Source organism: Oncorhynchus nerka, linkage group LG4 (assembly GCF_034236695.1).
Source record: "Oncorhynchus nerka isolate Pitt River linkage group LG4, Oner_Uvic_2.0, whole genome shotgun sequence".
NCBI classification, from domain to species: Eukaryota; Metazoa; Chordata; class Actinopteri; order Salmoniformes; family Salmonidae; genus Oncorhynchus; species Oncorhynchus nerka.
Window position 1 is genome coordinate 27,884,110 of NC_088399.1, and position 26,672 is coordinate 27,910,781.

Genomic DNA, 26,672 nt, shown 5'->3' on the forward strand with positions numbered 1-26,672 from the left:
ATGGATGTCCATCATGCATTCATAGATGTGTTGCTTTGTGTATTTGATTTTAATCAGACACGTGAGAGCTGATTCTTTTAGCCCCTTATGTGTTTGATACCAGGTTTCATTTGGATTAACTTGGCTCATTCAGTACCACTCTACTGCTTCACTGTGACTGTTCTCCCTATTTTTTTCCATCCTCTGTCTTCTCCCTCTAATTTTCTCTCTCACATACAGTCACTCTCTCCCTCTTTTTCACTCTTTGTCATGAGTTGCCAGCAGTCATGTAAAGTACTTAAGTAAAAATACTTTAAAGTACTACTTAAGTAGTTTTTTGGGTATCTGTACTTTACTTATCTATTCATATTTTTGACTACTTTTACTCCAACTACATTCCTAAATACAATAATGTAATTTTTACTCCATACATTTTCACTGATGCCCAAGGGTACTCGTTATATTAGGAATGCTTAGCAGGACACGAAACTGGTCCAATTCACACACCTATCAAGAGAAAATCCCTGGTCATCCCTACCACATCTCATCTGGCAGACTCACTAAACACAAATTCTTTGTTTGTAAATTATGTCTGAGTGTTGGAGTGTACTTTTGATACTTAACTATATTTTAGCAATTACATTTACTTTTGATACTTAAGTATATTTAAAACCAAATAATGTTATACTTTCACTTAAGTAGTATTTTACTGGGTGACTTTCACTTTTACTTGAGTCAGTTTCTATTAACATAACTTTACTTTTACACAAGTATGAATATTGGGTACTTTTTCCACCACCGGTTGCCAGTAAGAACAACAACATACCACTTCAATGCAGCAGCCCAGCTAACTCCAACAGTAAGAAAGAGGGAGGGAGGGGGAGAGAAAGGAGAGGAGGGAGGGCAAGGGACAGCTATTTAAGGGCTGTAGTTGAGGAATGGGGGTCTGACCAGAATGCTTCTCTCTCGGTTTAAAAGGCCTTTTATCCTCCTCTCTCTTTCTTTCCCACTCTCTCTCTAGCTCGGATCCTCTGTAGGGTCTAGGTGAGGAGGGCAGGCGCCTGAGCTATCAGTGGCAGAGGGGCTTTTCGGAACAGAAGTGTCATCAGGTTCGAGCACAAGGAGAGAGGTTCCGGAACAGTCTTCAAAGTGGACATCCTTTCATTCCCCTTTATTTAATGTGCTGGGTTCCAACGAGGCAATTTGTGTGAGCTGGTGCTGAAGGCTGTGGTGGCGTAGCTCTAAACTGTCTGGTCTGCTAAAGGTAAGAATGAGAGATTCATTTAATTTTTACCTGGATGAAACTGATCTTGGATCTTTGAATGAGTTGTTGCTGTTATTTAAATAATTGATTACTGTGTCCATATTTATAAATTGGAAATGTTGCGATTTTTTCAGTCTTCTTGACAGTCAATTGAGATTATTGATGACGTGATCAAACCTTGTGACACTTACATTTATTGTGTTTAGTTGTTCCTGATCATTTTGGAGATTAGATATTTTTTTATTGTAAACATTTTGGTTATTAATGTCAAACCCTTCAAAGCATACTCAATTCAATTGTCTAATTCAATTTGACATCCAGGTAATTGAATAAAGTGTTTATGAAATATGAATAAGAGAATGTGGAATAATCATACCAAATTTTAATGACTTCTACGAAGCCAATGTACATTTGAAATAAATGGGAAAGAAGCAGGATGAACTCAATCAGAATACAATACTGTCATAATACTTATCCAACAACTGTGGCTTCATTGTCCTCCCTCTGCCAGGCTTCGTTCTTTATTTAGCGACAGATGGCTCTCATTGCTCAGCTTTGCTGAGTCGCCAAAGGGAACCAATTATGGTTTATAGGGAACGAATATTAACATACTTCATGCATGCTGAAACTTCTGGGATTGCCAGTTCGACCCAAGGCTGGGTCTGTGTGATAGAGATGGAGGATTGGGAGACAGACAGAGCAAGGAGAGCATTAGCTGGGTTGAATAACTGATGAGTGAATGAACATGTGGAGGAGTCATCCACCTCTTTGGTCACCTGGGGCTACAGGGCTTAGAGCCCATGTATGATGTAAGAATGGCATAGAGCCAAAAATATTTTTCCAATTTTTCCAGGTTCTAGATCAGTGAACTGACTGCACAGTGTGCTGTAGAAAATAGGAAAGTGTGTGTGTGTGTGTGTCTGTGTATATGTGTATTCTTATGTATGTGAAAGGTGCAGTGGTGTGTGTGTGTATGTCTGTGTGTGAGACATGCAGAAATGTGTGTGTGTGGGTTATTCAGGAAGTGTCCCCCCCAGGTTTCTGGAAGTCTTTTGCGGTCTGGTGAATAATTGTTTGTCTGTGGGCGACGCAATTATGGTCTTGTTTTATATGAGTTTTCTATTAAGGAGATTACACAGCAGGAGCAGCAGCCGTTGATGCAGCCTTTTCCAGTGTGAGTCATGAGATAAAACAGGCACACTGCATGTCCATTTATTTCTAAATCCATTTGCTCTGCTTAATTGAAATCTCACCGTATGCTGTGTGAGTGGTTGCTTTTCATAAGGTTTGCACTCTGTGGTCCTGATGGACAGTGCTTTAAGCCTGTGTGTAATTTACACAGTAGCCTAGTGGAGAACCAGGCTTCTCTAAACAGGAAGCCTGGGGAAGTCCATGGCACAAAGTCAGCTAAAAAATTGTTGGGAACCCGGTGTAAATCAGTGACGCCTCACGGAGGTGCTCACTAGATTAGGGTCGTAGGTGCAACAGTGTGTGAGCTACAGGTGAACTTTTGTTTGTTTGTTTATTAACCCAGTGTTAATCATTACACTCTTCATAGACTTATCATATAGGTCGAAAACACTGTTGCACACGTCCTACAGGCTCACATTTGTAATATTTTCAGTTGATCATATGGACAATTGTAGCCTAAATCATTTACATTCCCCCCTATTGAAAAAAAAAGGTGCTATCTACAACCTAAAAGGGTTCTTCGGCTGTCCCCATAGGGAAACCCTTTAAAGAACCCTTTTTAGTTCCAGGTAGTACCCTTTTTGGTTCCATGTAGAACTCCACATAGGGTTCTACATGGAACCCAAAAGGGTTCTCCTATGGGGACAGTTGAAGAACCCTTTTGGAACCCTTTTTTCTAAGTGTAGTTAGTTTTCCTTGACAATGAATTAACTGATAAAGACCATTTCATGTGGCACATACAGTACACAAAGTTTATCCACAAAGTTAATCATTGCAAATATGTAGTATAATGCATGATGTCAGTCTCTGATATTAAAATCGTATTTTGCTTTTATTTAAAAGGTGTCACGCCCTGACCTTAGAGATCCCTGTTTATTCTCTATATTTTGGTTAGATCACGGTGTGACTAGGGTGGGTACTCTAGTTTTGATATATCTATGTTTTCTTTTTCTTTGTTGGCCCAGTATGGTTCCCAATCAGAGGCAGCTGTCTATCGTTGTCTCTGATTGGAGATCATACTTAGGCAGCCCTTTTTCCCACCTTCAGTTGTGGGACCTTGTCTTTTTGTGTTGCACTCCTACCTTTACGTTCGTTGAGTTGTTTATTGGTGGAACATTTATAATGAAAGAAAATGTATGCCTACCACACTGCACCTTGGTCTTCATTTAACGAAGGACGTTACATAAGGTCAATGTTACAACTACTTCTGGTACAAAGTCACAGATACTTAGAGGTCCTTTGGAAAGAACTGGTATATGTTGGCCCAGAGCAATACCAAAGTATTAGATGCAAGAACCTCGAACCCCATGTGCGCCTCACAAAAGACCTCATCCAACATCAACATCAAGTCCAGTTTGACATTGCACAGAAAGTCAGCAGGACCATTGGAGAGCAGGCGGACCTCATGCACAGATAATACTGTGGTCTGAAGACAGAGTCTGGAAAGCACTCAGTCTCAAGTAGATCTGAAGACATCAACCATAGTAAGTGTGCATCTTGATCAGAAGGTGTTTGCTTTGACACCTGGCAGGTTCTACCCAAACTTCCAGAACTTACAAATAAACCTGTTACACAAATTGGACTATGAGGAACTAGTGTTGTGGATCAGGAACCACAAACTGAACACCGTGAGAAGAACAAACTGTCTTCTCTTTTGTAGTGGAGATTTTAGCATGTCAATTTTGGTGGGGCAAACTCCCCAACATTTTCTTAGATGCATGCCATCAAAGCAACTACACAACACTAAACAATACATTAATTGCAATATAACAGTGACAAACGGTCCCAACAAACTATTAGGGCCTACAAAAGTCCCAACAGCAGTCCCAACACCTTACCACTACTACACCTGGCATCATTGGAGCCTTGTCTGGCAGTAAAACAGTTCATTCAGCCTCATTTACTGCCTTTAAAAAAACATACCTGATATTTGTACAAACTATGGCATAAGGGGACGACGAGCGGCCCATGTTCTGAATTATGTCATTGTACATTTCTAAACGAATAGATATACTGACTACGTCCGTTGGATTGCCTCTTATCCACTTGTCGTCCCCTTATGCCATAGTTTGTACATCTCAATTGCTAGTAGAAACCACATTTGTTTAAACAAGTCAGCCATATCAGCTGTGTTTTTTTAAAGGCAGTAAATGAGGCTGAATGAACTGTTTCGCTGCCAGACAAGGCTCCGCTGATAGCCAGGTGTAGCAGTGGTAAGTTGGGACTGCTGTTGGGACAGCTTTATGTAGGCCCTAACAGTTTGTCGGCACCATTTGTCACCATGATAGTGCAATTAATGTATTGTTTAGTGTTGTGTTGTGTAGCGGCATTGATGGCAGGCATCCCACTTTTTTTTTTTTGGCCCCACCAAGATTTACATTCTAAAATCGCCACTGCTTGGTTGTAATTGTTGTCCTGCATGCCTCTCCAAAGGACTTGAATTGCCCTCACATACACCCTTGCAGATGGATGAGGTAGCACAATTGTGACAGCAATCATGTTTGGGTGATATTGGTTTTGTGACCTTATCGTCAAGGAGCTGTAAAAGTTTCACCTGCCTGTAGCAGGTACTGTTTGACACATACTGTCTCATCTTATCTGAAAGTGCAACAAGCTGTCTTCCATGGTATTGGATAAAGGAATGTTATCTTGTGCCGTCCCTACCCGCTCTTCCATATGGCTGTATGTAGGACTCAAGGTCTTGAGGTGGTCCGTAGTTGACTACATGATGGACACCCTTAAAGTCTATCCCCATTCCCAGTGGTGAAGTAGCCATCACAACTCTGAGATTAGATTACTAATCTTTCAAGGCTGAGATAATGTGCAGTTGTATGTGCTCGGGTGTCTCTGAGGGGTACATGTCCAAAAGCCTGTTTCCCAGTGTGTCATCTGCTCCTGCTGAATGCACAGATTTCTCCCCAAGGAACTGGTGAAAAACCTTGTACAGCAAAGGTCAGTCTTAAATTCTCTCACAGAATATGACGGTCCTTGGGGTCCAACTATGTGAGCAACCATGAAAACGTCTCTACAGGGTCAGAAGACACCTTCTACCCTGCCAGTCGGATGTTGTCCCTGTCAGGACATTTCACCACCGCAACTCATTGCTGCATACCCAGGTGCTTCATTATGATCTTCCTTGTAGCCTTGGAAGCTGTAGCTGTGACGGCCAATACAGGAACTGGTAGGAGTGATCACAGCTGGCCAACCATTCCACACCACTTCAATACAGGAACTGGAACTGGTATGAGTGACCGCAGCTCACCAACCATTCCACACCACTTCAATACAGGAACTGGAACTGGTATGAGTGACCGCAGCTCACCAACCATTCCACACCACTTAAATACAGAAACTGGAACTGGTATGAGTGACCGCAGCTCGCCAACCATTCCACACCACTTCAATACAGAAATTGGAACTGGTAGGAGAGACCGCAGCTCGAACCGTTCCACACCACTTCCGAAAAGCAGCCTCCTTCCCCTGTCCCTTACCCTTTTATAGGAAATGGGATAAAAACAAGAAAATATGCATTAGTTGTCATAATAAAGGACTAAAAAATACTGGTTCAATGACAAAATTGTCATGTTAAAGCCCTGTTAAATGTCAGGGGTGACATTTTAAGAAAAGGTCCAACTGTCATGTCTACTTCCGCTCCTCCCCTCTGGCGTTCAACGTTGCCAGTTTACTAACCACCGGTCCTGGCATTCATCATTACGCTCCCCTGGTATTCATCATTACGCGCCCCTGGCATTCATCATCATCTACACCTGCACTTCACCATTAGGCCCACCTGGACTCCATCACTCCATCACTGATTACCTCCCATATTTATGTCACCTCCTTAGTTCCATTCTCCAGGCAGTATTTCACGTGGAGAGGAACAGGTGAACCCGAGAGCAGACTCAGACGAGGAGACTGGGATGAGGTAGCTAAGGTATTTATTGAAACATGGGGGGAAGATTGAGTGCAGGCCAGGGGAAGCTCGGGCGGGTTGCTGGAAACCAGGTGCGGAGGCTGAGGCTGGAGCGAGAGGTGTGGGGACAGGGTAAGCAGGTCCGGAGGGGAATTTAAGGGAGCGTAGAGTGGGGAATCCAGGACAGTAGTAGCAGACCTGACAAGAAGTCGGACTGGAGACAGAGGCCAGCGTTAGAGCGGACAGAACTGTAGCGGAGAGGAAAACAGTGTCAGGCAAGGGAAAACAGCCACAACAGGAACAAACGGCTAGAAACATGGACTGACTGGGCAAAGATCTGGCAATGTTGATGTGGCAGGACTGAGTATTTGTAGAGGGCTTGATTATGGAACAGGTTGCAGCTGGTGGGAATCTGCTCTGACTCCAGCACACCTGTCCCCGCCCACACAATCACACACACACACACACACACACACACACACACACACACACACACACACACACACACACACACAAGGGAGAGGGAGAGAGTTATGGGGGGCATGCCATGTGTTTTTATTGCCAATGTTGCAAACTAACTAGGGTAAAGAACAACAACTTTCTACAAAATGTGTCCTACCTGGTCGGAAAACAGTGTCGAGCATAAAATGTACCACCCTCTTCATCAAGTGTGTGGGGGGAGGGTTCTTGAAATGTAACATCCAATTAAAATATTGCTGCTGGGAGACCATTCAAACCGCTTTTCCAATACACAATTCTCCAGACCTCCAAGGGAGGCGTGAAAACGACGTGATTTTGGAGGTATCGGAACGCGAGACAACTTACACAGTAACTGTTGTCGGCAGTATTGTTAACTAATCTTACTATAAGTCAAATAAGTTAGCTACTTCGGGCATTTAAATCATCATTGCTGTCAACCTTTAACACAAAAACCCAAATACCATGTAACATGACCAAGCATTGAGAAAAACTTATCTGTGGAGTCACACTTCCCCCAAAACCCAAAGAAGAGGTCACCTCATACACGTGGAGAATTTTGAATGGGACATCTGTTAGTTACTACTTGGCCCCAGTCAGGGTCATGAGGTGGAGGGGGCAGATGCTTTATGGGTCCTCTGCTATGGGGCTGCTTAACAGACAGAAAGCGACAGGCCTCTGTTGGTGTGGGGGATGTGTGGCTGGACAGGCCTCTGTCATGGGTGTGCAAGTGTGCAGGGGGAGGGGGAGACTGGTGGTATAGTGGCCCCCTTGAAGCCTTTGCCTCAGGGCCTGTCCTGCTTTTGGAGAAGGTATTTCCCTCTCATTTTGACCTCCACTCAGTAGAGAGTGTGACGCCTCAAATATGCAGTTTGTCTCTAGTTATTACATTTACATTTAAGTCATTTAGCAGACGCTCTTATCTTTACCGATCAGATAGAAATGGAAATCTTTCTGTTACATGACCCCAAAAATGTTTTTGTTCATGTGGAATCATGTCTAGTCCAACAGTTTGATAGGGTACATACAATCTTTCAACATGTAGTTTCAGGTGAACACAATTCAGGTAAAGAAAACCCATTTTGAATTAATCTGACCCTTCTCTACTCTTGATCTGCTGTAGCTTTACCAGAGAACTAACCCAGAACCTTCGATCCACATCCTATTGAATAAAATAATGACATCACTGTATGGAAAAACATGACTGCAATACTCATGTGGATTGATCGACTGATGATGTAATTCTTGATATTATTTGATCATCTTAGACATGGCCATGTATGGGGCACGGGTTATTGCCTACATATGCAAGATCTGTGTCAAGGAGCGCATACAGACTTTGATATCAGGGCCTGGCACTATAAATCTGCTGGGGCGTCTAGACGGGGTGTGTAACAAGTTGCGTGTGGGACTTGGGGTGCAGATGGCTCCAAACGGCCTATGAAAATGTTCAGCTTTTTTATTCACTGCTCTCACTTTCTTGGGGATCTGCCAATGAAGCAGTAGTAAATCTGCTGCGATATCCTGCCAAGCATAAAACCCCACACGCTACTTAAACAAAACGTATGAGGCAATGTGATTATTCAATGACATCCTAATTATTGTCAACTACTGTCGAGCTTCTATATTTTATTTTGTCACTTGTTTGTAGCATTATCTTGTGGATAATGATAATTGATACAATTCAGAGGTGGAGTGAAGACTTTCTATTTCATTGTGCAGTAGGCGCTGGGAACATAATGTAACAATACAGATCAGATCGGAAACATATGACCCTGCAATGCATGCCATATCTCAAACTCAGGGTGAGGCAGAGTTTACTACTACTTATTGGCATCTCAATTATTTTTTACAACAGCAAAACCAGGCACAACCATTTAGTAATACCTACGTTCATCTGTATGCAGATGGAGGGATGCGCTGTCTAACGAAAATGAGGTGTTTGTGTATGTGTGTATGGGTTATGGTTCACATGAGGGAGAGATCTGTGTGTGTGCATGCAACTGCATGATCACATGTGTCTGTGCATGTGTGTGTGTGTGTGTGTGTGAATTTGTGTATGTATGTGTTTGTATGAACCAACAAGTCACCTCATGACCTCAGGTATTGCACTCACTACACTCTCACCCACTAAGTGGAAAGATTCCCCAGCTGTTCCAGCAGCTTGGTCAATCAGCCCTTCCTGTTCCCATTAACGGAAAATAAAAAATCCCAAGGGAAAAACGAAATGAGCAAACAAGCAGATGTGCATGATCGACGGCTGTGTCTGGCACAAACCGGGAAGTCCTGACATGCTGTTAACGCCGCTGAGACAAGAGTTTAGAGACTGTTTTCCATAAGAGGTACACCTTGCCGCGCTTCACTCCAACCGTTCCCATGGATATGGTGTTATGAAATACAGAGCGAGAACTGAAGACTCCGTAGACACCAGATCCTACTCACTGTGTCTGTGTGTAGGTGGTAGTGAGGAGTGATAGTGGTGAAGAGAACTTTGCTCTCTCAGCTTCCAATGGAATCAATCAATTGTTGAGTTAAAGATACAAAAGACTAACCATGGTTACAGTGCCTACGGGACTATGTCTTTGTTTGTAAAGGGATTGTGCTGCAAGACTACACAATTGGTTTAATTTGCTCAACAAAATAATATTTACTGTCTGAAACAAAGAAACTCAACAGCATATTAATAAATAAATACAAAATATTGCTGTGTGGGAAGAATCATGTATTTAATGAATAATATCCCCCTAGACTCTAAGCCCTGTCTATGCCGAGGAGGGGCGTGGGGGGATACTGACGACCTGACGAGTCTTGTGTGAGCAAAACAACTGACATGTACGTGTTTGTGAGAGACTCATCTTTCCACAGAGGGGTCATATTAGTGTGTAGCCCAAACAGTTCGGACTTCAGACGAATTCCAAGACGCTTGTGGGGGTCGTAGAGCAAAAAGGAGTCTCATCTTTCCATAGAGGGGTCATAATAGTTTGTAGGCTGAAGACGATTTTGTAAGAAGTCTGATTTTTGGTATGTCTCATGGTCTGACAAACACTGCTCTAGCTATGTCACCTTTCACTGTGAAAGTGTTACATACTGTAGGTGGATGCTGTGGATTGAGACACATGCAATGCAAAAAAACGGATATATCTAGCTTAAACTGACAGATTTTCATGGGGATTTTTAAAATATACAAATTACATTTCCGCGTGGGTGCGGGAATCGACCTTAGGGGGTTTTAACAGTTTTCATTTCTCTCTCCGCCTGTGTCACCCCATATGGGACCGACCATAATGCTCTGAATCGAGCAGCCAGGCTGTCCATTTCTCAGAAAGGTACAGCTGTGATATAAGTAACCCTGGACCTGCAGGAAAGCTTGTCTTAAGCTTCAGGGGGAATTTAGCTAATTGCTAAAGTGTCTGAGCATAAAGGCTGCCCCAGTCTGGACATACAGTATGACTTGTGTGTTAATGCCTTGGTCTTGGACAAGGCAAAACAGATGTCCTGGATCTAGGGCCAACATTCCTCATCCCTGTTTTCCATGTGGGAAAGTTCACAGTTCCACGCCAGGATGGGAGAAGAGTTATAAGGCTCCAGTAATTCTGTTTTAAAGAAAACACTGATATTTATTTATTTTTTCTTTCTAACAAACGTCTCCCTAAGTCCCATGGTGAAAGGGGATGTCCTTGATCAACCCCATTCTGAATCTGAATGATGTGTCCCTGAAATCGCAGGGTGTCCAAAATATATAACTCAAACTAATAATTATAATTTATTCTGGGATTTTTAATAGGTGTGAATATCATCAATATTTCTGACCATCTCTTGCAGTTAACTTCAAACCTTCCACTGAGATTCTTTCCTGGCAGATAGAAATGGAATCTGTTACATCTTTATCTCTGCAGACACTTCCAACCCAAAACACACACACACACACACACTTCAATTTACTGCCTTTTTAACTCATCCTCCCATAATCTACAAGAGATTAGGACTAAAGATAGGGGAAACCTCCCTGCTGCTCTCAATTTCATACACAAACACAGCAAAACCATACACTTCTGATACAACTCATGAATGAATTTTTATTTGATTTTATTTGTCACATGCTCCAAATGCAAAGGCGGTAGATTTAATCATGAAATGCGTGTGTTTGTGTGTGTGTTTTCGGCATGTGTGTGTGTGTGCGTGCGTATGTAGTGTATATGAACGTGTGTGGGTTTTGAGTGTCAGTGTAGTGTGTGGGTGTGTGTGTGTATGTATAGTGTGTACTGTGTAGTCATGTGAGTATGCATAGACTCAGTGCAAGACAGGGTCAGTGCAGATGCTCTGTGTAACCATTAATGAACTATTTCACAACCACTAGCAAACACAGTCATGGGTGGTACAGGTACATCTAAAATTCACTCGAAAGGCACCCTCAGAAATAAATATGCAAATAAGGCTTTACACCCTACAGCGCTAAAACAACTGTAACACCACAGGTGTTGATTCCCTAACACGGAGAAAGTGTTACAGCAGCAGCTCTTATAAAGTGTAAATTTAACTCTGAAATTTCAACACCCATGGTGTTAGGGACCCAACACTCTTGGAGTGTTAGTTTATCAACACTTTGAAAAGTGTTAGTTTAATGCAAGGTGGGTGACATACACACTAAGGTGGTGTAACAAATATATACATATACACATCTATATACAAATTTGCTGTATACTACCCTTTCTACCAATATTACCCTCACCAGGGAAGAGGTCAGCCAACACAAACTTCTAACCCTTTCAAGAAAAGCAAGCAATTTAGGTTACAATTCATCTAAAATATGTCAGTTGCTAAACTCTGGAATTTCTGGGTATTGCTAACTAAGAAAAGTACGTACATGTGGTCCAATCATCATCCACAGAGGCCGTAAATCAAGAGTCTTAGATCCAACAATACTTGTGTAGGATCTTAATTTGAGCCAGTTTGCTAAAACAGGAAATGTGAATTATGTGGATTATAATTAAGACATTTTTTGTAGGGGTTGATACATTTTTTGTAAGGGAAAATCTGACATTTCTAAGTGAAAATTAAACTTCAGAAGCTTTTTTAAACCTAAATACAAGTTTCTGTAGTGTATCCTTGCCTCCAGGGAATAATGGGGTCCTTGTAATCAGCCTATAACAGGTTAACTGCACGTTTGAGTTAGAAACTGACAAATACAGACTCCATATTGATGCAGAGTGTCACGTGGAGCGGAACAGGTGAACCCAAGAGCAGACTCAGATGAGGAGACTGGGATGAGGAAACCAAGGCATTTATTCAAACGGGGGGAGATTGAGTGCAGGCCAGGGGAAGCTCGGGCAGGTTGCTGGAAACCAGGTGCCGAGGCTGAGGCTGGAGTGAGAGGTGTGGTGACAGGGTAAGCAGGTCCTGAGGGGAATCCAAGGGAGCGTAGAGTGGGGAATCCAGGACAGAGTAGCAGGACCGACAAGAAGTCTAACTGGAGACAGGGACCAGAGTCAGAGCGGGCAGAACTGTAGCGGAGAGGAAAACAGCAGCAGGCACGGAAAAACAGCCACAACAGGAACAAATGGCTAGAAACATGGACTGACTGGCAGCGATTAAAAATCTGCCAGTGTGGATGTGGCAGGACTGAGTATTTGTAGAGGTCTTGATTATGGAACAGGTTGCAGCTGGTGGGGATCTGCTCTGACTCCAGCACACCTGTCTCCGGCCACACAATCTCACATACACACAGAGAGAGAGAGCAATGGGAGAGTGGCGGCAGGTCAAGGAGACACCGGATGAGCACTAGAGGGCGTGGCAGGAGCAGATGTGACACAGAGGTCGTTGGTTTCACAATCTCTGGTGAAGCATTTACCTACAAATGTGGTAAATAACTTATAGGGTCAATTTGTGATGTGTGTATACTAAACACTATGCTGAAACAGTAGACAGAGCATCCACTATAACATAACCCAAACAATGAGTCAACCAATTACTGGGTGGGCAGAAATGCCTCACTCATTGCAAGACAGTGGAAGAAAGAAATTTGAGAGGCAGATAAGGTGGGAATGGAAAAGGAGCGCTGGAATTGCCATCACAGGTGTACTACCGACTGAGCCATGGGCCTGCTATGACATTATTTCCACTGAAACCAGAGAGTAGCAAAATAGATGCTCTGGAATGGTCTTTCTGCAAAGAGTTGACAGAGTCTATAGTGAGCTGTCATGGGTTGGCTCATATCTACAGGTCTGGCGTGCCACCTTTCCACTCTGCGTGAAACCTCGTGCCCTTGCCGTTTGAGCTGTCAACTTTGCAGAGTCTACTGTGATACGTATCACTGATGGGATATGCAAAAAAATATATACGTTTTCTTTTCAATTATTTTAAAACCTGAAAGGAGTTGATAGCCACAATAATATTGATTGATCAGTCAGGCTTCTTTTGCCTCATCTGGGGGCTTGTTATATTACGTACAACATAAAACTGTCTTAGATCAGGCATGACGTGAAAGCATGTGGGCTGTAACATAACCTGTAGTCAAGTAGTATGTATTATGTTCAAGTGGAAATCAGTGGGGGAGAGTAACTCTCTGTGTCAACTGCTGAATTTGCAGTCTATTGTGAACTAGGAAATAGGGCTGGGCATGATAAATCCTACCAGACCTGTGGATTGGCATACCTTCAATGGATCAACCAGGGTCTTGCTACAGTAGTGTCTCCCCTTACACCCACCCAACCTTTGGAAACCCTAAACTCAGTCATCCCTCACTGTTTTCCCATGCTGAGGGAGAAGAACCGTTTGATGTTTCTTCCAATCCGTCTCCCACAAATTACAGCATATGAAGTCATCAGAGTGATCTGCAGTGGCCGGTGGGAATATAGACTATTGGCTGAATCCTAACATGAGATATGTACAAGTAACTCAAACTGTTGCCCCAAATGCACCACTCATATCCATCATGACAGCTGGTGCATAGACCAGCAACAAAGGATCAGAAGATATCCACTTCTTGCAGTCTTTGGCCATCTTCCTAAAGCATAATTAATGCAAGTTCAGTTTACATATTCAGTTCTCAAGCTAGGATCTGGCCCTATGTGTGTGGGTATTTATCCCCAGTTCAATGCATGAAACAGCTGGTAAGACCAACATGTACAGTGTGGAGTTAAATGAATCCTATGGAACACAATTTTCCATCCAAACTGCTTATTGACACTAGAATGATTGTGGTGTCAGAGGAACTCGGGTAAAATACCCAGGAAGACTCATCCCCGAGCGCTGTGACAGGTCGCTCAAAGAGAAAAACAGGGATGGGATTGTTTGTAGATTTTTGTAGATCAAAAGTCCTCCATCATGACCATTTGCTGTGAACATGCCCGGTACATACCGATAGGATCTTCTTTTGAGCATTTTCTCACAGCAGGCAAATAATCCTGCAGCAACAGGAAATGTCAATTATTGTGTGGATTACAATTCATTTACATTTTTGTAGGGGTTGATGCATAAATCAAGTCTGGCATTTTCAAGTGGAAATTACAAACTTTAGAAGCCTTTGTAGACTTCAAATACTCTAGATGTTTGCATTTCCTGCAACAACAGGGTGATACAGTCAAAATCCTACATCCGTATTCACTTTTGATGGGTACAGAGGTGCAACATGAAACTAGAAATAGGCAGGGTGTCATCCTGCTCTCCCTCTCTGGAGCTCAAGGGCGCCAGGCTGCACACCTGTCACCTTCATTACGCGCAGCAGCACTCATTGGACTCACCTGGACTCCTTCCCTTTGTTGATTGCCTTCCCTATTTCTGTCTGCTTCCCCGTGTGCTCCCTGTGTCTGCATTAATGCTATGTGTTTATGTCCAGATGCTGTCCTGTCCTGTTCCATGTCCGTTGCTCAGTAAATGTTCACTCCCTGGGTCTTTGGCTCCAAGGGGGAAGTTATTTCAGGTCTCAGGGTGCATATGTTAATCTCTAAAAGCTGTTGGGGGGTGGGGGTCTATTACTAAGCTAACATATGTAATTATTTTAATTCATTTTGCTATTTGATTTAGAATTTTAGGACCCCTTTTTATCGTGACACAAGGTGAGACCCATATGCAGACACAGGAGGCAGATGGTTGGAGTCTTACAATGTTTATTAATCCAAAAGGAGTAGGCAAGAGAATGGTCGTGGACAGGCAAAAGGTCAAAACCAGATCAGAGTCCAGGAGGTACAGAGTGGCAACCAGGCTTGTGGTCAAGGCAGACAGAATGGTCAGGCAAGCAGGTACAGAAACATGCAAGGTCAAACCCGGGAGGACTAGAAACAGGAGAATAGCAAAAAGCAGCAGAATGGGAAAACCGCTGGTTGACTTGGAAAAACAGACAAGCCGAACTGGCACAGAGAGACAGGAAACACAGGGATAAATACACTGGGGAAAATCAGCAACACCTGCAGGGGGTGGAGACAATCACAAGGACAGGTGAAACAGATCAGGGCGTGACACTTTTGGTACCCCAAAAAGATATACCTATACCAAAAAATGAATCATAAAGAATGAGGTGTCTGTCCTATATCTATATTAGAAAGCTCAGGAAATATATATATTTTTGGACACATATTTAACCCCTTATTTTTGTTAGCATAAAACTACCTACACATTTCCATTCATTTGTTTGGGTTACCTTGAGAAGAGTATCACGACAGAGAAAAACGAAGAACACCATCATGTTCGTGAGAGTCTCCCCTGGTTTGTAGTGGTTTGTAGGCCACGGCATTTTCTTGAGAAGACCCATTTTGGGTTGTCTCGGGTCTGACAAACACTGCAGAAGCTCGGCCATAGGCGGATACAGTGGATTGAGACGTAGCTCATGCAAAACATTTTTTTATTATGTAACTTAAGATTGATGCACGGGCGTATCAATACACTATTTTAAACACATACATGTCTTACAGGTCCAATGCAGCCGTTTTTATCTCGATATCAAATGATTTCTGGGTAACAATTAAGAACCTTACTGTCACGCCCTGACCTTAGTTATCTATGTGTTATGTGTTATTTGGTCAGGTCAGGGTGTGACGAGGGTGGGTATGTGTGTTTTTGTCCTGTCTACGGTTTTTGTATGTCTAGGTAATGTAGGTCTATGGTGGCCTGAATTGGTTCCAAATCAGTGGCAGCAGTTTATCGTTGTCTCTGATTGGGGATCCTATTTAGGTTGCCATTTTCCATTTTGTTTTTTTGTGGGTTATTGTCTATGTGTAGTTGCATGTCAGCACTCGGTCTATATAGCGTCACGGTCGTTTTGTTTGTTTAGTGTTCTTTATTAAAAGAAGAATGTATTCATATCACGCTGCGCCTTGGTCTCCTCTATATGACGAACGTGACACTTACTGAGATTGTTTTAAATTAGAATGGTTAAAAAGTAACTAAAATGGCAATTTCTCAAACAAGAGTTTTGCTAGGACTGTCTGGGAGTTGCCTGAGTGGGGTGGGGAAAACTGAAAACTAGCTGTTATTGGCAGAGAGGTTTAGACTCACTCTTATTGGTCTATTAACTAATTTACCGCATGGTAGTGCTGAGCGATTAGTGTTTTTTGACACCGGTTTGGTTCGATTATTGAAAAATAATCACGGTTTTTGATTTCGTCCATGATAAAAAAATGGTAATATTAAATGCACTATGCATTATGTGGATTGAATGCTGTAACACATAAAACAATGAATAAAAGCCCCATGACGGTAGTGACTGCCCATTACTGCTTATCACTTAATTTATTCACATTAATTTTACCTTAATAAAATATTACATTTGGCAGAGTTGCAAAGAAAAATCCATATCTAAAACTCTCCAATAAAAAGAAAATATTAAGATGGGCAAAAGAACACAGGCACTGGACAGAGGAACTCTGCCTGGAAGGCTAGCATCACGGAGTCGCCTCTTCACTGTTGACGTTGAGACTGGTGTTTTGCGGGTACTATTTAATGAAGCTGCCAGTTGAGGACTTGTGAGGCATCTGTTTCTCAAACTAGACACTCTAATGTACTTGCTCAGTTGTGCACCGGGGCCTCCCACTCCTCTTTCTATTCTGGTTAGAGACAGTTTGCGCTGTTCTGTGAAGGGAGTAGTACACAGTGTTGTATGAGATCTTCAGTTTGTAGGCAATTTCTCGCATGGAATGGCCTTCATTTCTCTGAACAAGAATAGACTGACGAGTTTCAGAAGAAAGTTATTTGTTTCTGGCCAATATGAGCCTGTAATCAAACGCACAAATGCTGATGCTCCAGATACTCAACTAGTCTAAAGAAGGGAGGTTTTATTGCTTTTTTAAGCAGAACAACAGTTTTGAGCTGTGCTAACATAATTAATGATCAATGATCAATTAGCCTTATAAAATTATAAGCTTGTATTAGCTAACACAACGTGCCATTGGAACACAGGAGTGATGGTTGCTGATAATGGGCCTCTGTACACCTATGTAGATATTCCATAAAAGAATCAGCCGTTTCCAGCTACAATAGTCATTAACAACATTAACAATGTCTACACTGTATTTCTGATCAATTTGGACATTTCTAGGTGACCCCAAACTTTAGAACAGTAGTGTATATACAATTGTTGGACCAAGGAAATGGTGTGTAATAGAAATTCTACACATGGGACATGTGTAGAAGTCCATCTTAAATGAATCATTGTTTTCATTGTCAGCAAGCTGGAGGTCACAGTCAAACTTAGATGCATAAAGTACCGGTCTGAAGTGATCTCCACCAGGGCAGTTCTGTTAGTTCTCTTATGTACAGCTTACACAGACAAGTTATTTTTTACATGATTTAGCTTATGCATTATTCATACTTAATTCATCATTAACGTTTGGTTCATGAATGTAACCGACCAATATTTCATGAGGCTTCTTCTCTCCAAGCTGAGAACTTGAAACTGAGATATCCATTTCATTCTCAAAACAAGGTTCTGGGTGTACTGCCAAATAGCAGATATCAATCAGTCACTTGCATGAACACAGAAATGGGTTATTAGAAAAGCACAAACATAAAATGTAATTAATTAATTACCAGCTCAAATTACTGTCAGTTCTGTGGTTAGCTTGATCTCAGTCGTTTAACATGCAACTGACACTTCACAAGTCTCCAAAGATGTCCCATGATGCAAAAGTAATCTGCGTATATTAAGGTTTAGGTAGCGGGAGAAAAAGTTGCAAACTTTCAATGGCTCACAGTGGCTCACAGTCAAGTCAAGTCAAATCAAACCAAATCTTATTTATCACATACGCCGAATACAACAGGTGTAGCCTTACAAGCCTTTAACTGAAATGGCAGTTTTAAGAAAATACCCCCCAAAAAGTAAGAGATAAGAACAGCAAATAATTAAAGAGCAGCAGTAAATAACAATAGCGGGGCTATATACAGGGGGTACCAGTACAGAGTCAATGTGCGGGGGCACCGGTTTCGAGGTAATTGAGGTAATATGTACATGTAGGTAGAGTTATTAAATTGACTATGCATAGATAATAACAGAGGGGGGGGGGGGGGGGGGTACAAATAGTCTGGGTAGCCATTTCATTAGCTACAGCCCCGTTGATGAGAATGGGTGCGTGCTCGGTCCTCATTTTCTTTTAGTCCACAATCATCTCCTTTGTCTTGATCACTTTGAGGGAGAGGTTGTTGTCCTTGCACCACAAGTTCAGGTCTCTGACCTCCTCCCTATAGGTTGTTTCATTGTTGTTGGTGATCAAGCCTACCACTGTTGTGTCATCAGCAAACTTAATGATGGTGTTGGAGTCGTGCCTGGCCGTGTAGTCATGAGGGAACAGGGAGCACAGTAGGGGGGCTGAGCAAGCACCCCTGAGGGGCCTCCGTGTTGAGGATCAGCATGGCGGATGTGTTGTTACCTACTCTTACCACCTGGGCGCGGCCCATCAGGAGGTCCAGGATCCAGTTGCAGAGGGAGGTGTTTAGTCGCAGGGTCCTTTGCTTAGTGATGAGCTTTGAGGGCACTATGGTGTTGAACGCTGAGCTGTAGTCAATGAATAGCATTAACACATTTTGTCCAGGTGTGAAAGGGCAGTGTGGAGTGCAATAGAGATTGCATCATCTGTGGATCTGTTGGTGTGGTATGCAAATTGGAGTGGGTTTCTGGGATAATGGTGTTGATGTAAGCCATGACCAGCCTTTCAAAGCATTTCATGGCTACAGACGTGAGAGCTACGTGTCGGTAGTCAGTGGTCGCTTTCCTCAGCGGGAAAATACACTAAAGGGTTAGGTGTCAATCACTCACAACTTATATAGACAGTGTTCACCCTGTGAGAATATGTAAATAAAGAGAGGGAGAAAATATTTTAATCTTTTCTCATTTACATCTGAGTGAAACCCATTGATTAGAGGGGTTAATGACATACACACGGGATGCCGCTACATCTCAAACTTCATCCCTCTGGAATGTTATGGCCTTTAGTGTCCGGATGTAGCATTGTCAGTTTTACTGGTGCTGGTATCTAGGGTATAATAGACAGAATGCAGTTGGAATGTGCAGGTGTTCAAATGTAACAACCTCCATTAGTCTGGACAAAAAAGTTATGTTGACTGCTCATTGATCTATTTTTACCGTCTTGTAGTTCACGGAGTGCACAGGTTATTGTCTGCCTTTACAAGTTTTACAGTCATGGACGTCTCCCCAGCGTGACCCTGTGAAAATGTAGTTATCCATGTGCGTTATTGAGGCTATCTTTGACTTAATGTTTTTTGTTTACGTTCCAGGGCCCCTACACTGTTTTTCCAGATTTGGCCAGTCTTTGTCCCGATATTCCTAAAGCTGAGTCCAGTTAAGAGAGCCAAACATGAGTACTAAAAGCATTCTAGGCTGCCTCTTCCTGACTCTCCTTTTCAGCCTCAGCCAATCTGGGCTGGTGAGAAAAATACTTAGGCATAAACGGGCAACTCTGACAGCCACGGGAGGAGACAACATAACCCTCCCCAGTGCTGACCAGCCAGTGGTCTTCAACCATGTCTACAACATCAACGTCCCTGCTAGCTCCTTGTGCTCAGTGGACCTGGATGCGCCAGGAACTACCAGCCTTGAGCCCCAGGACGCAGTTCCGCCATCAGGCCTCCACACCACCGAACATACCATGGATGGGCAGAACCAGATTGTTTTCACCCACCGCATTAACATTCCTCAGCAGGCGTGTGCATGCACCGAAGGGTTCCCGGATTTGAAGGACCTCCTGAGCAGGTTGGAGATTCTGGAGGGAGAGCTGTCCACGCTGAGAGATCAGTGCACTACTGGAGACTCTGGCTTCTGCAGCGCTCAGCCAGTCACAGGTACTGTACTGTATACAAGTCAACCTAATCACCTCCAGCTTCTGATTGGCTCATTCAACCCCTCTCCTCTCCCCTGGTCATCACTGTAAATGATCATGTGCTCTCACTTAACTTACCTGGTAAATAAATGGTTAGGAAACACAACACAACAGTTAGGATACTGCAAATAATATAATTGGGACAAGTTTAGGGTGTTTTGAAGGTTAAAGGGTTGAGAAATTCTGGTATATTATAGCATGCTTAGGATGACTGTCACCTCATCACCTCCCCTTCCTTCAGAGGGACATCTGTTTTACTCAACCTCTGGGAAGCTTCACTGGAATTGAATGTGGGGTTGGGCTTAGCAGTGCTTTCTCTTTTACAGGGAAAAATGCTCTTGAAAATGGAATGAACATCGAAGCATGGACATACTCCGTGCTGATTAGAAGATTGTTATTCAGGACATAATTGGGGTTTCAAATGTCTCTGGTCTATAATGATAATACTTGATTACAATATTTATAAATTCCATTTGTTAGAGAAGTGGATTGGGGGGGTGAGGGGCAGGATTATGATTCAGAGGGTTGTAATCACTTAACTCTGCTCCTTTAGGTGAAGTGGGGACCAAGCCTTACTGCAATGGCCGTGGCAACTACAGTGCTGACACCTGTGGCTGTATTTGCAAGCCTGGCTGGAAGGGACCCAACTGCACTGAGTCTGAATGCCCCAATGACTGCCAGGACCAAGGTCGATGCATAGACGGGAAATGCATCTGCTTCGAGGGCTTTGGCGGGAACGACTGTTTGCTTGAGGTTTGCAAAGTGGACTGTGGTGAGAACGGACAATGCATTGGCGGGGTCTGCATCTGTGCCGAGGGTTTCATTGGAGAGGACTGTTCTCAGACGGACTGCCTGAACAACTGCCAAGGCCGTGGAAAGTGTGTAGATGAGGAGTGTGTGTGTGAAGAGCCCTGGACGGGTTCTGACTGCTCGGAACTCATCTGCCCCAACGACTGCTATGACCGTGGACACTGTGTCAATGGAACCTGCTACTGCGAAGAAGGTTTCACCGGGGAGGACTGTGGGGAGACAACCTGCCCCAGCGACTGCATGAGTCATGGTTTCTGTGTGAACGGCCAGTGTGTCTGCAGCGCTGGCTACACCGGAGAGGACTGCTCCAAGCTCACCTGCCCCAGTGATTGCAACGATAGAGGTACCTGCTTCAATGGCATGTGTATCTGCGATGCTGGCTACCAAGGAGAAGACTGTAGCCAGCTGGCTTGCCTCAACAACTGCCATAACAGGGGGCAGTGTGTCAATGGGCAGTGCCATTGCGACGTAGGCTACCAGGGAGAGGACTGCTCTGAGCTCTCCTGCCCCAATAACTGCCTCAACCGGGGCCGCTGTGTCAACGGACAGTGTGTATGCGATGAAGGCTTTGGTGGAGAGGACTGCAGTATTAAGACCTGCCCCTCGGACTGCTACGGCCGTGGAGACTGTGTGGACGGCCAATGTGTCTGCTATGCTGGCTTCACTGGTGAGGACTGCAGCGAGCTGAGCTGCCCCAACAACTGCCTGAACCGCGGACGCTGCGTTGATGGGCAGTGTGTCTGTGATGAGGGCCTCACAGGGGAAGACTGCAGTGAGAAGCGCTGTCCCAATGACTGCCTGGGCCAGGGATACTGTGTGGATGGAAAATGTGTCTGCCAGGACAGCTATGCGGGTGACGACTGCTCTGGACTCACCTGCCCTGATAACTGCAACAACAGGGGACTCTGTGTTAATGGGAAATGCATTTGTGAGGAGGGATACGTGGGAGACAACTGCGGAGAGCTGAGCTGCCTCAACAACTGCCAGGACAAAGGCCGCTGTGTGAATGGACAATGTCTTTGTGAAGAGGGATACATCGGAGAAGACTGCTCAGAAGGTAAGAATGGTTTCATTCAACTGACCCACTGATTTGAGAGAAAAAAATAACGGAATAATTGGGTTTAGTTCATTTGTTAACATTGCACGCTTGATACTTCCATGTGCTGGTTGAATGCCACATTAAATCCAATTACTTATTTTTCCGTTATGTTTTATACTCAAAACATAATAAAATCCCCAAATACCATTTGAATTAATTTCAAAGGGGTTTTGCAAAAAGGATTAAAACTTCCATCTATGATTTCCTCTGATGCCAAAAGCTGTGCATTTCAGTTGTCTGTACTTCTGTCTCAAAGATCTTTGGCGGTCCAAACCACTACCAGATGTGAGTCTGGGGAAAGCATTAGCTTTGTGTGGAGGATTGTTAGTGGCTGAGTGGCTTTGGATAAAAGTGTCTGCTAAATGGCATATATACAGTATATTATATATTATTATATTGAGGGCATGGGAAACTTAGTGTCTGATATAGTAAAAAACTCAGACAAAAATATAACTATTTTCTGTCCCTCTTTTTTCTTTCTTTCTCATTCTCTTTAGTTTCCCCTCCAAAGGGCCTGACCGTAACAGAGGTCACCACTGAGACAGTGGACCTGACCTGGAATAATGAGATGCTGGTGACAGAGTATCTGATCACTTACGTGCCAAATGGTCCTGGGGGTCTGTATCAGGAGTTCACAGTGGGCGGAGACAAGACTGCTGCCACTGTCAGCGAGCTGGAGCCTGGCATCGAGTACCTGATCAACGTCTATGCCATCCTCAGCAACAAAAAGAGCATCCCAATCAGCGCCAGGGTGGCCACATGTAGGTCATGCCCGTTTAACGAGGCTTGCGTGATAAGACATCTTGCCTAAGATGTGAGAACTTGGGTCTCTGAGCAGTCTGGGTTCATGGGAATGTGTAAAAATGTAAAAAAACAAACATTTGCATATTAACTGTAATCAGAATGCTATTCAGTCCAGTGGAGAAAATTTCACAGCACAATGTTTACACAAGGCTTTCTTTTTAAGGTGATTCCAACACAACCACTTGATTTGACTGATGCTTAGCAAGTTTTGAAACCACACACTGTCTCGATGCACAATATCTTGTCATCAGGCATAACATATTATTGTCTCTCGCTCTGTCCTGCCAGATCTGCCAGAACCAGAAGGCTTGAAGTTTAAATCGGTGAGGGAGACCTCAGTAGAGGTGCTGTGGGATCAGCTGGACATTCCATTTGATGCCTGGGAGCTCTACATCCGCAACACAGTCAGTCTGTCTATGTCTCTTTGCAATCTATCCACCTCTCTGCAAGTGATGTCTGCTGGGTCTTGCCTAGAATTCCACTAAACAGCAGGGACAAGATGACAGATTTTCACAAGCTGGCTTTGTTCTTTTAGTGAGGAGATCTTGAAATACTTGGCTATTTATCATGTCCAGTGAAGTAGCAATAACTATCAGGGTTGGGGTCAGTTCAGTTTTCAATTAAGACAACTCAAAATAACAAGGTTAAAAATTAAACATACACGATAAACCACAAATTGCTGTTACACTATTGAACCGTGCTGTACTTTACACTTTAAAGAATGACGCTGATGTGAACCGGTACGTGGAAAATAACTGCATTGCCTCAGATCACAAATCTGGGGGCTTATTATTACTGGCACGTTTTCTGCTCAGCTGCTAATGGCAAAGGTCTGGGCAGCCATAACCCATAATACCCTTCATATTGTTCCCAAGTTCATTTTCACAAAGGGCTGTATCCTCGTTATAACAGCAGCCAGCAGCCAGGACATGCTCAGCACTGTTTATTGCTAATCCCATTCTCCTCAGCGCTTGGGCTTTATTGCCCCATACATAAAATGTAAGGACCTGTAATCCATGATCAGCACTTCATCCCTATTACTATGGGCCAAATGGGCTTTGTTTGTAGCATTCTAATCTGAGGTAATCAAATACCTGCTAAAATAACCATGAGAAATTTTAATATTGTAGCAATTGTTATTGTTTAACTCAACATTAACTGTGTGAAATATTGATTTTGTTGATCCAAAGGACAAATTGATGTGGCTTACCTCAGCTTGCTTGTTGGATATGTAAGTAGGCTATGTAGCATGTATGAATCCATAAATTGTATATTAAAAACAGTATGCATTTGTCCTTTCAGAAAGAGGAGAGTGGGAAAACCCTTACCACCCTTCCATCCTCCCAGACCTTGTATGAGCAGACGGGGCTAGGTCCTGGTCAGGAGTACGAGGTTTCAGTGGGCGTCATCAAGAACAATACCAGGGGACCTCAGTCTACTAAAATCATCACTACCAGTAAGCTTATGTAATGTTTTTTCCCCCTAGTCAAATGCAGATCTGTATGTGCAAACTGGGAAGCCAACTCTTCTGACATTGTCATGCCATGCATGAATGAATCTAAACCAGGCTTCTCCCACTCATCCTGGCGACCACCCACATCCCATGGGGTGGATAAGGAAAATGCCTACACCTCACAAATCACACAAGCAGACAGAGGAACTGAACAGACCAATTTAACTGTCAATCATGGCATGAGGATTAGATGGAAAAAGTGGCCAAACCCCATTGTCGTTTCACACAGTCCAGTTTAACAATGCTGAGTCTCAGCCCAGCCTGCATATTACAATAGAGAGTATTTGTATCTTTCAAGGAGCCCTGCCATAAGCTTCTACTGCCAACTGTTTAGTCCATACATTAAGGTCAAATGGGTTTCTAGCGTGAACTATGCTACCTCGTCTATGGAAAAGCCATTTCATTAAATATTCCTTGTTGATGGAGCCTATAAATATATATTCTCCTGACTTGTTCATAATTTATTTATACAGGCTTAAGTTCAGCACAGCTTTCAAGAATGAGGAATGAAGAAGTAGGTGATTTATACAGTGTGAACCTATGGCCTATTTCACCCGGTGAAGTCACCACAGCATGGAATTGAGAAACTTTTCCTGTGAAAATAAACACAGGAACTTACCAAATCAAATCAAATCAAATTTTATTTGTCACATACACATGGTTAGCAGATGTTAGTGCGAGTGTAGCGAAATGCTTGTGCTTCTAGTTCCGACAATGCAGTAATAACCAACAAGTAATCTAGCTAACAATTCCAAAACTACTACCTTATAGACACAAGTGTAAGGGGATAAAGAATATGTACATAAGATATATGAATGAGTGATGGTACAGAGGTCCTGTCAGAACACAGATCAGTGAAATCACATACCAAACAGTCAGAGTAACCAAACTGTTAATTACATTTGTTATGCCATAATTGTAACAGTGTTATGCAGGTCTTAAAATGTAGTTAAAGTAAAACCAATACTCCTTGTGTCCTTGTGTCTGTAGCCCAAAGGGAGGATTTAAAACATGTGTGTGATCATTGTCCATGACAAACAGCACATACTTTCACCCTTTTAATTCCTTGTGATTGAATCCGTATTTTAGCTGAGTTGACTGAGAACACATTCTCATTTACAGCAACGACCTGAGGAATAGTTACAGGGGAGAGGAGGGTGGGTGAATGAGCCTGCAATAGTCATCCTTAACATATTGTATTCCTTGGGTCCCTTTCCCCCAGGGATTGATGGGCCCAGGCAGGTAGAGATGCGTGACGTGACAGACAGCTCAGGCTTGGTCACCTGGTTCCATCCCGTGGCTCAGGTGGATGGTGTCACCGTGTCCTATGGCCCCAGCTCCGACCCCACAGAGAGGACCAGCGTGGACCTGTCCACCTCAGACAAACAGTACAGCATTGACAGCCTCAGCCCAGACACTGAGTACCAGGTGTCCCTGGTCTCCAGGAGGGGAAACAGCACCAGTGATCCAGTCACTGAGATATTCACCACAGGTTGGGGCTTTATTTGATCCACTTCTGAAGTGCACTCCTGATAAGTGCAAACTGTGTTTGAGCACACTACAATTTTACAGTCATAATTCAATTCCATGTCCAGTCCATTCTTTTAAGTGTACCTGATAACAAGTACACTTGGATTGATCAAGAGTTCACTGTCAACAGTCTTTATTATATTCTTTTCTTCTTCTTGCATTGTTACAGACCTGGACTCTCCTAAGGACCTGCAGCCACTGGGCCAGACAGACAACAGTGTCACACTGGAGTGGAAAAACAGCCGGGCAGACGTTGTCAGCTACCGGGTGAAGTACAGCCCTATCTCTGGGGGTTCCCATGGCGAAGAGGTGTTCCCCCGTGGGCCAGGAGGCAACACTCAGGCAACTATCACTGGTGAGTGTCAACCATGACCAAATCCCAACATGCAATTATGTCAGTAGAAGGTATAAGGGCTTTTTTCAAGATAGGATTCGCTATGACTTTGTTACTCTTGATGTCAATTCAATCAGGTACTCAAATCCTTCTCTGTTCTGCTCGATTGCAGGACTGAAGCTAATCAGGTACTCAATTCATCTCTGTTCTTCTCCATTACAGGATTGAAGCCGGGTACAGAGTACGGAATTGGTGTGACCGCCATGAAGAACGAGAGGGAGAGCCTGCCTGCCACCACAAATGCAGCAACCAGTGAGAGCATACGTTGACACGTTTTCATAGGATAGCCACTGTTCAACAGCAGTCCAAATATCCACCACCATAAGTGACCACAGACACTCTGCAGTCGTAGAGATATATATATAAATAAATATAT

At 43.4% G+C, this 26,672-nt stretch overlaps 1 protein-coding gene across 9 annotated transcripts in view; it reads left to right on the forward strand.

Annotated features, from left to right (window-relative positions):
• Positions 1–925: 925 nt before the first annotated feature.
• The window catches only part of LOC115121378 (tenascin-like), a 42,320-nt gene continuing 16,573 nt past the window's right edge, over positions 926–26,672 (forward strand). For 5 of the 9 annotated variants that reach the window (XM_029650457.2, XM_029650481.2, XM_065017421.1 and 2 more), the window contains exons 1-9: positions 926–1,243; positions 19,545–20,108; positions 20,700–22,013; positions 22,553–22,816; positions 23,148–23,263; positions 24,162–24,315; positions 25,595–25,864; positions 26,072–26,257; positions 26,459–26,548. In XM_029650457.2, the coding sequence (XP_029506317.2) occupies positions 19,625–20,108; positions 20,700–22,013; positions 22,553–22,816; positions 23,148–23,263; positions 24,162–24,315; positions 25,595–25,864; positions 26,072–26,257; positions 26,459–26,548 (2,878 nt within the window). In that variant the 5' untranslated portion in view covers positions 926–1,243; positions 19,545–19,624. The remainder of the gene's footprint in view (positions 1,244–19,544; positions 20,109–20,699; positions 22,014–22,552; positions 22,817–23,147; positions 23,264–24,161; positions 24,316–25,594; positions 25,865–26,071; positions 26,258–26,458; positions 26,549–26,672) is intronic. The other 4 variants (XM_029650489.2, XM_065017422.1, XM_029650496.2 and 1 more) reach the window with 2 other exon arrangements.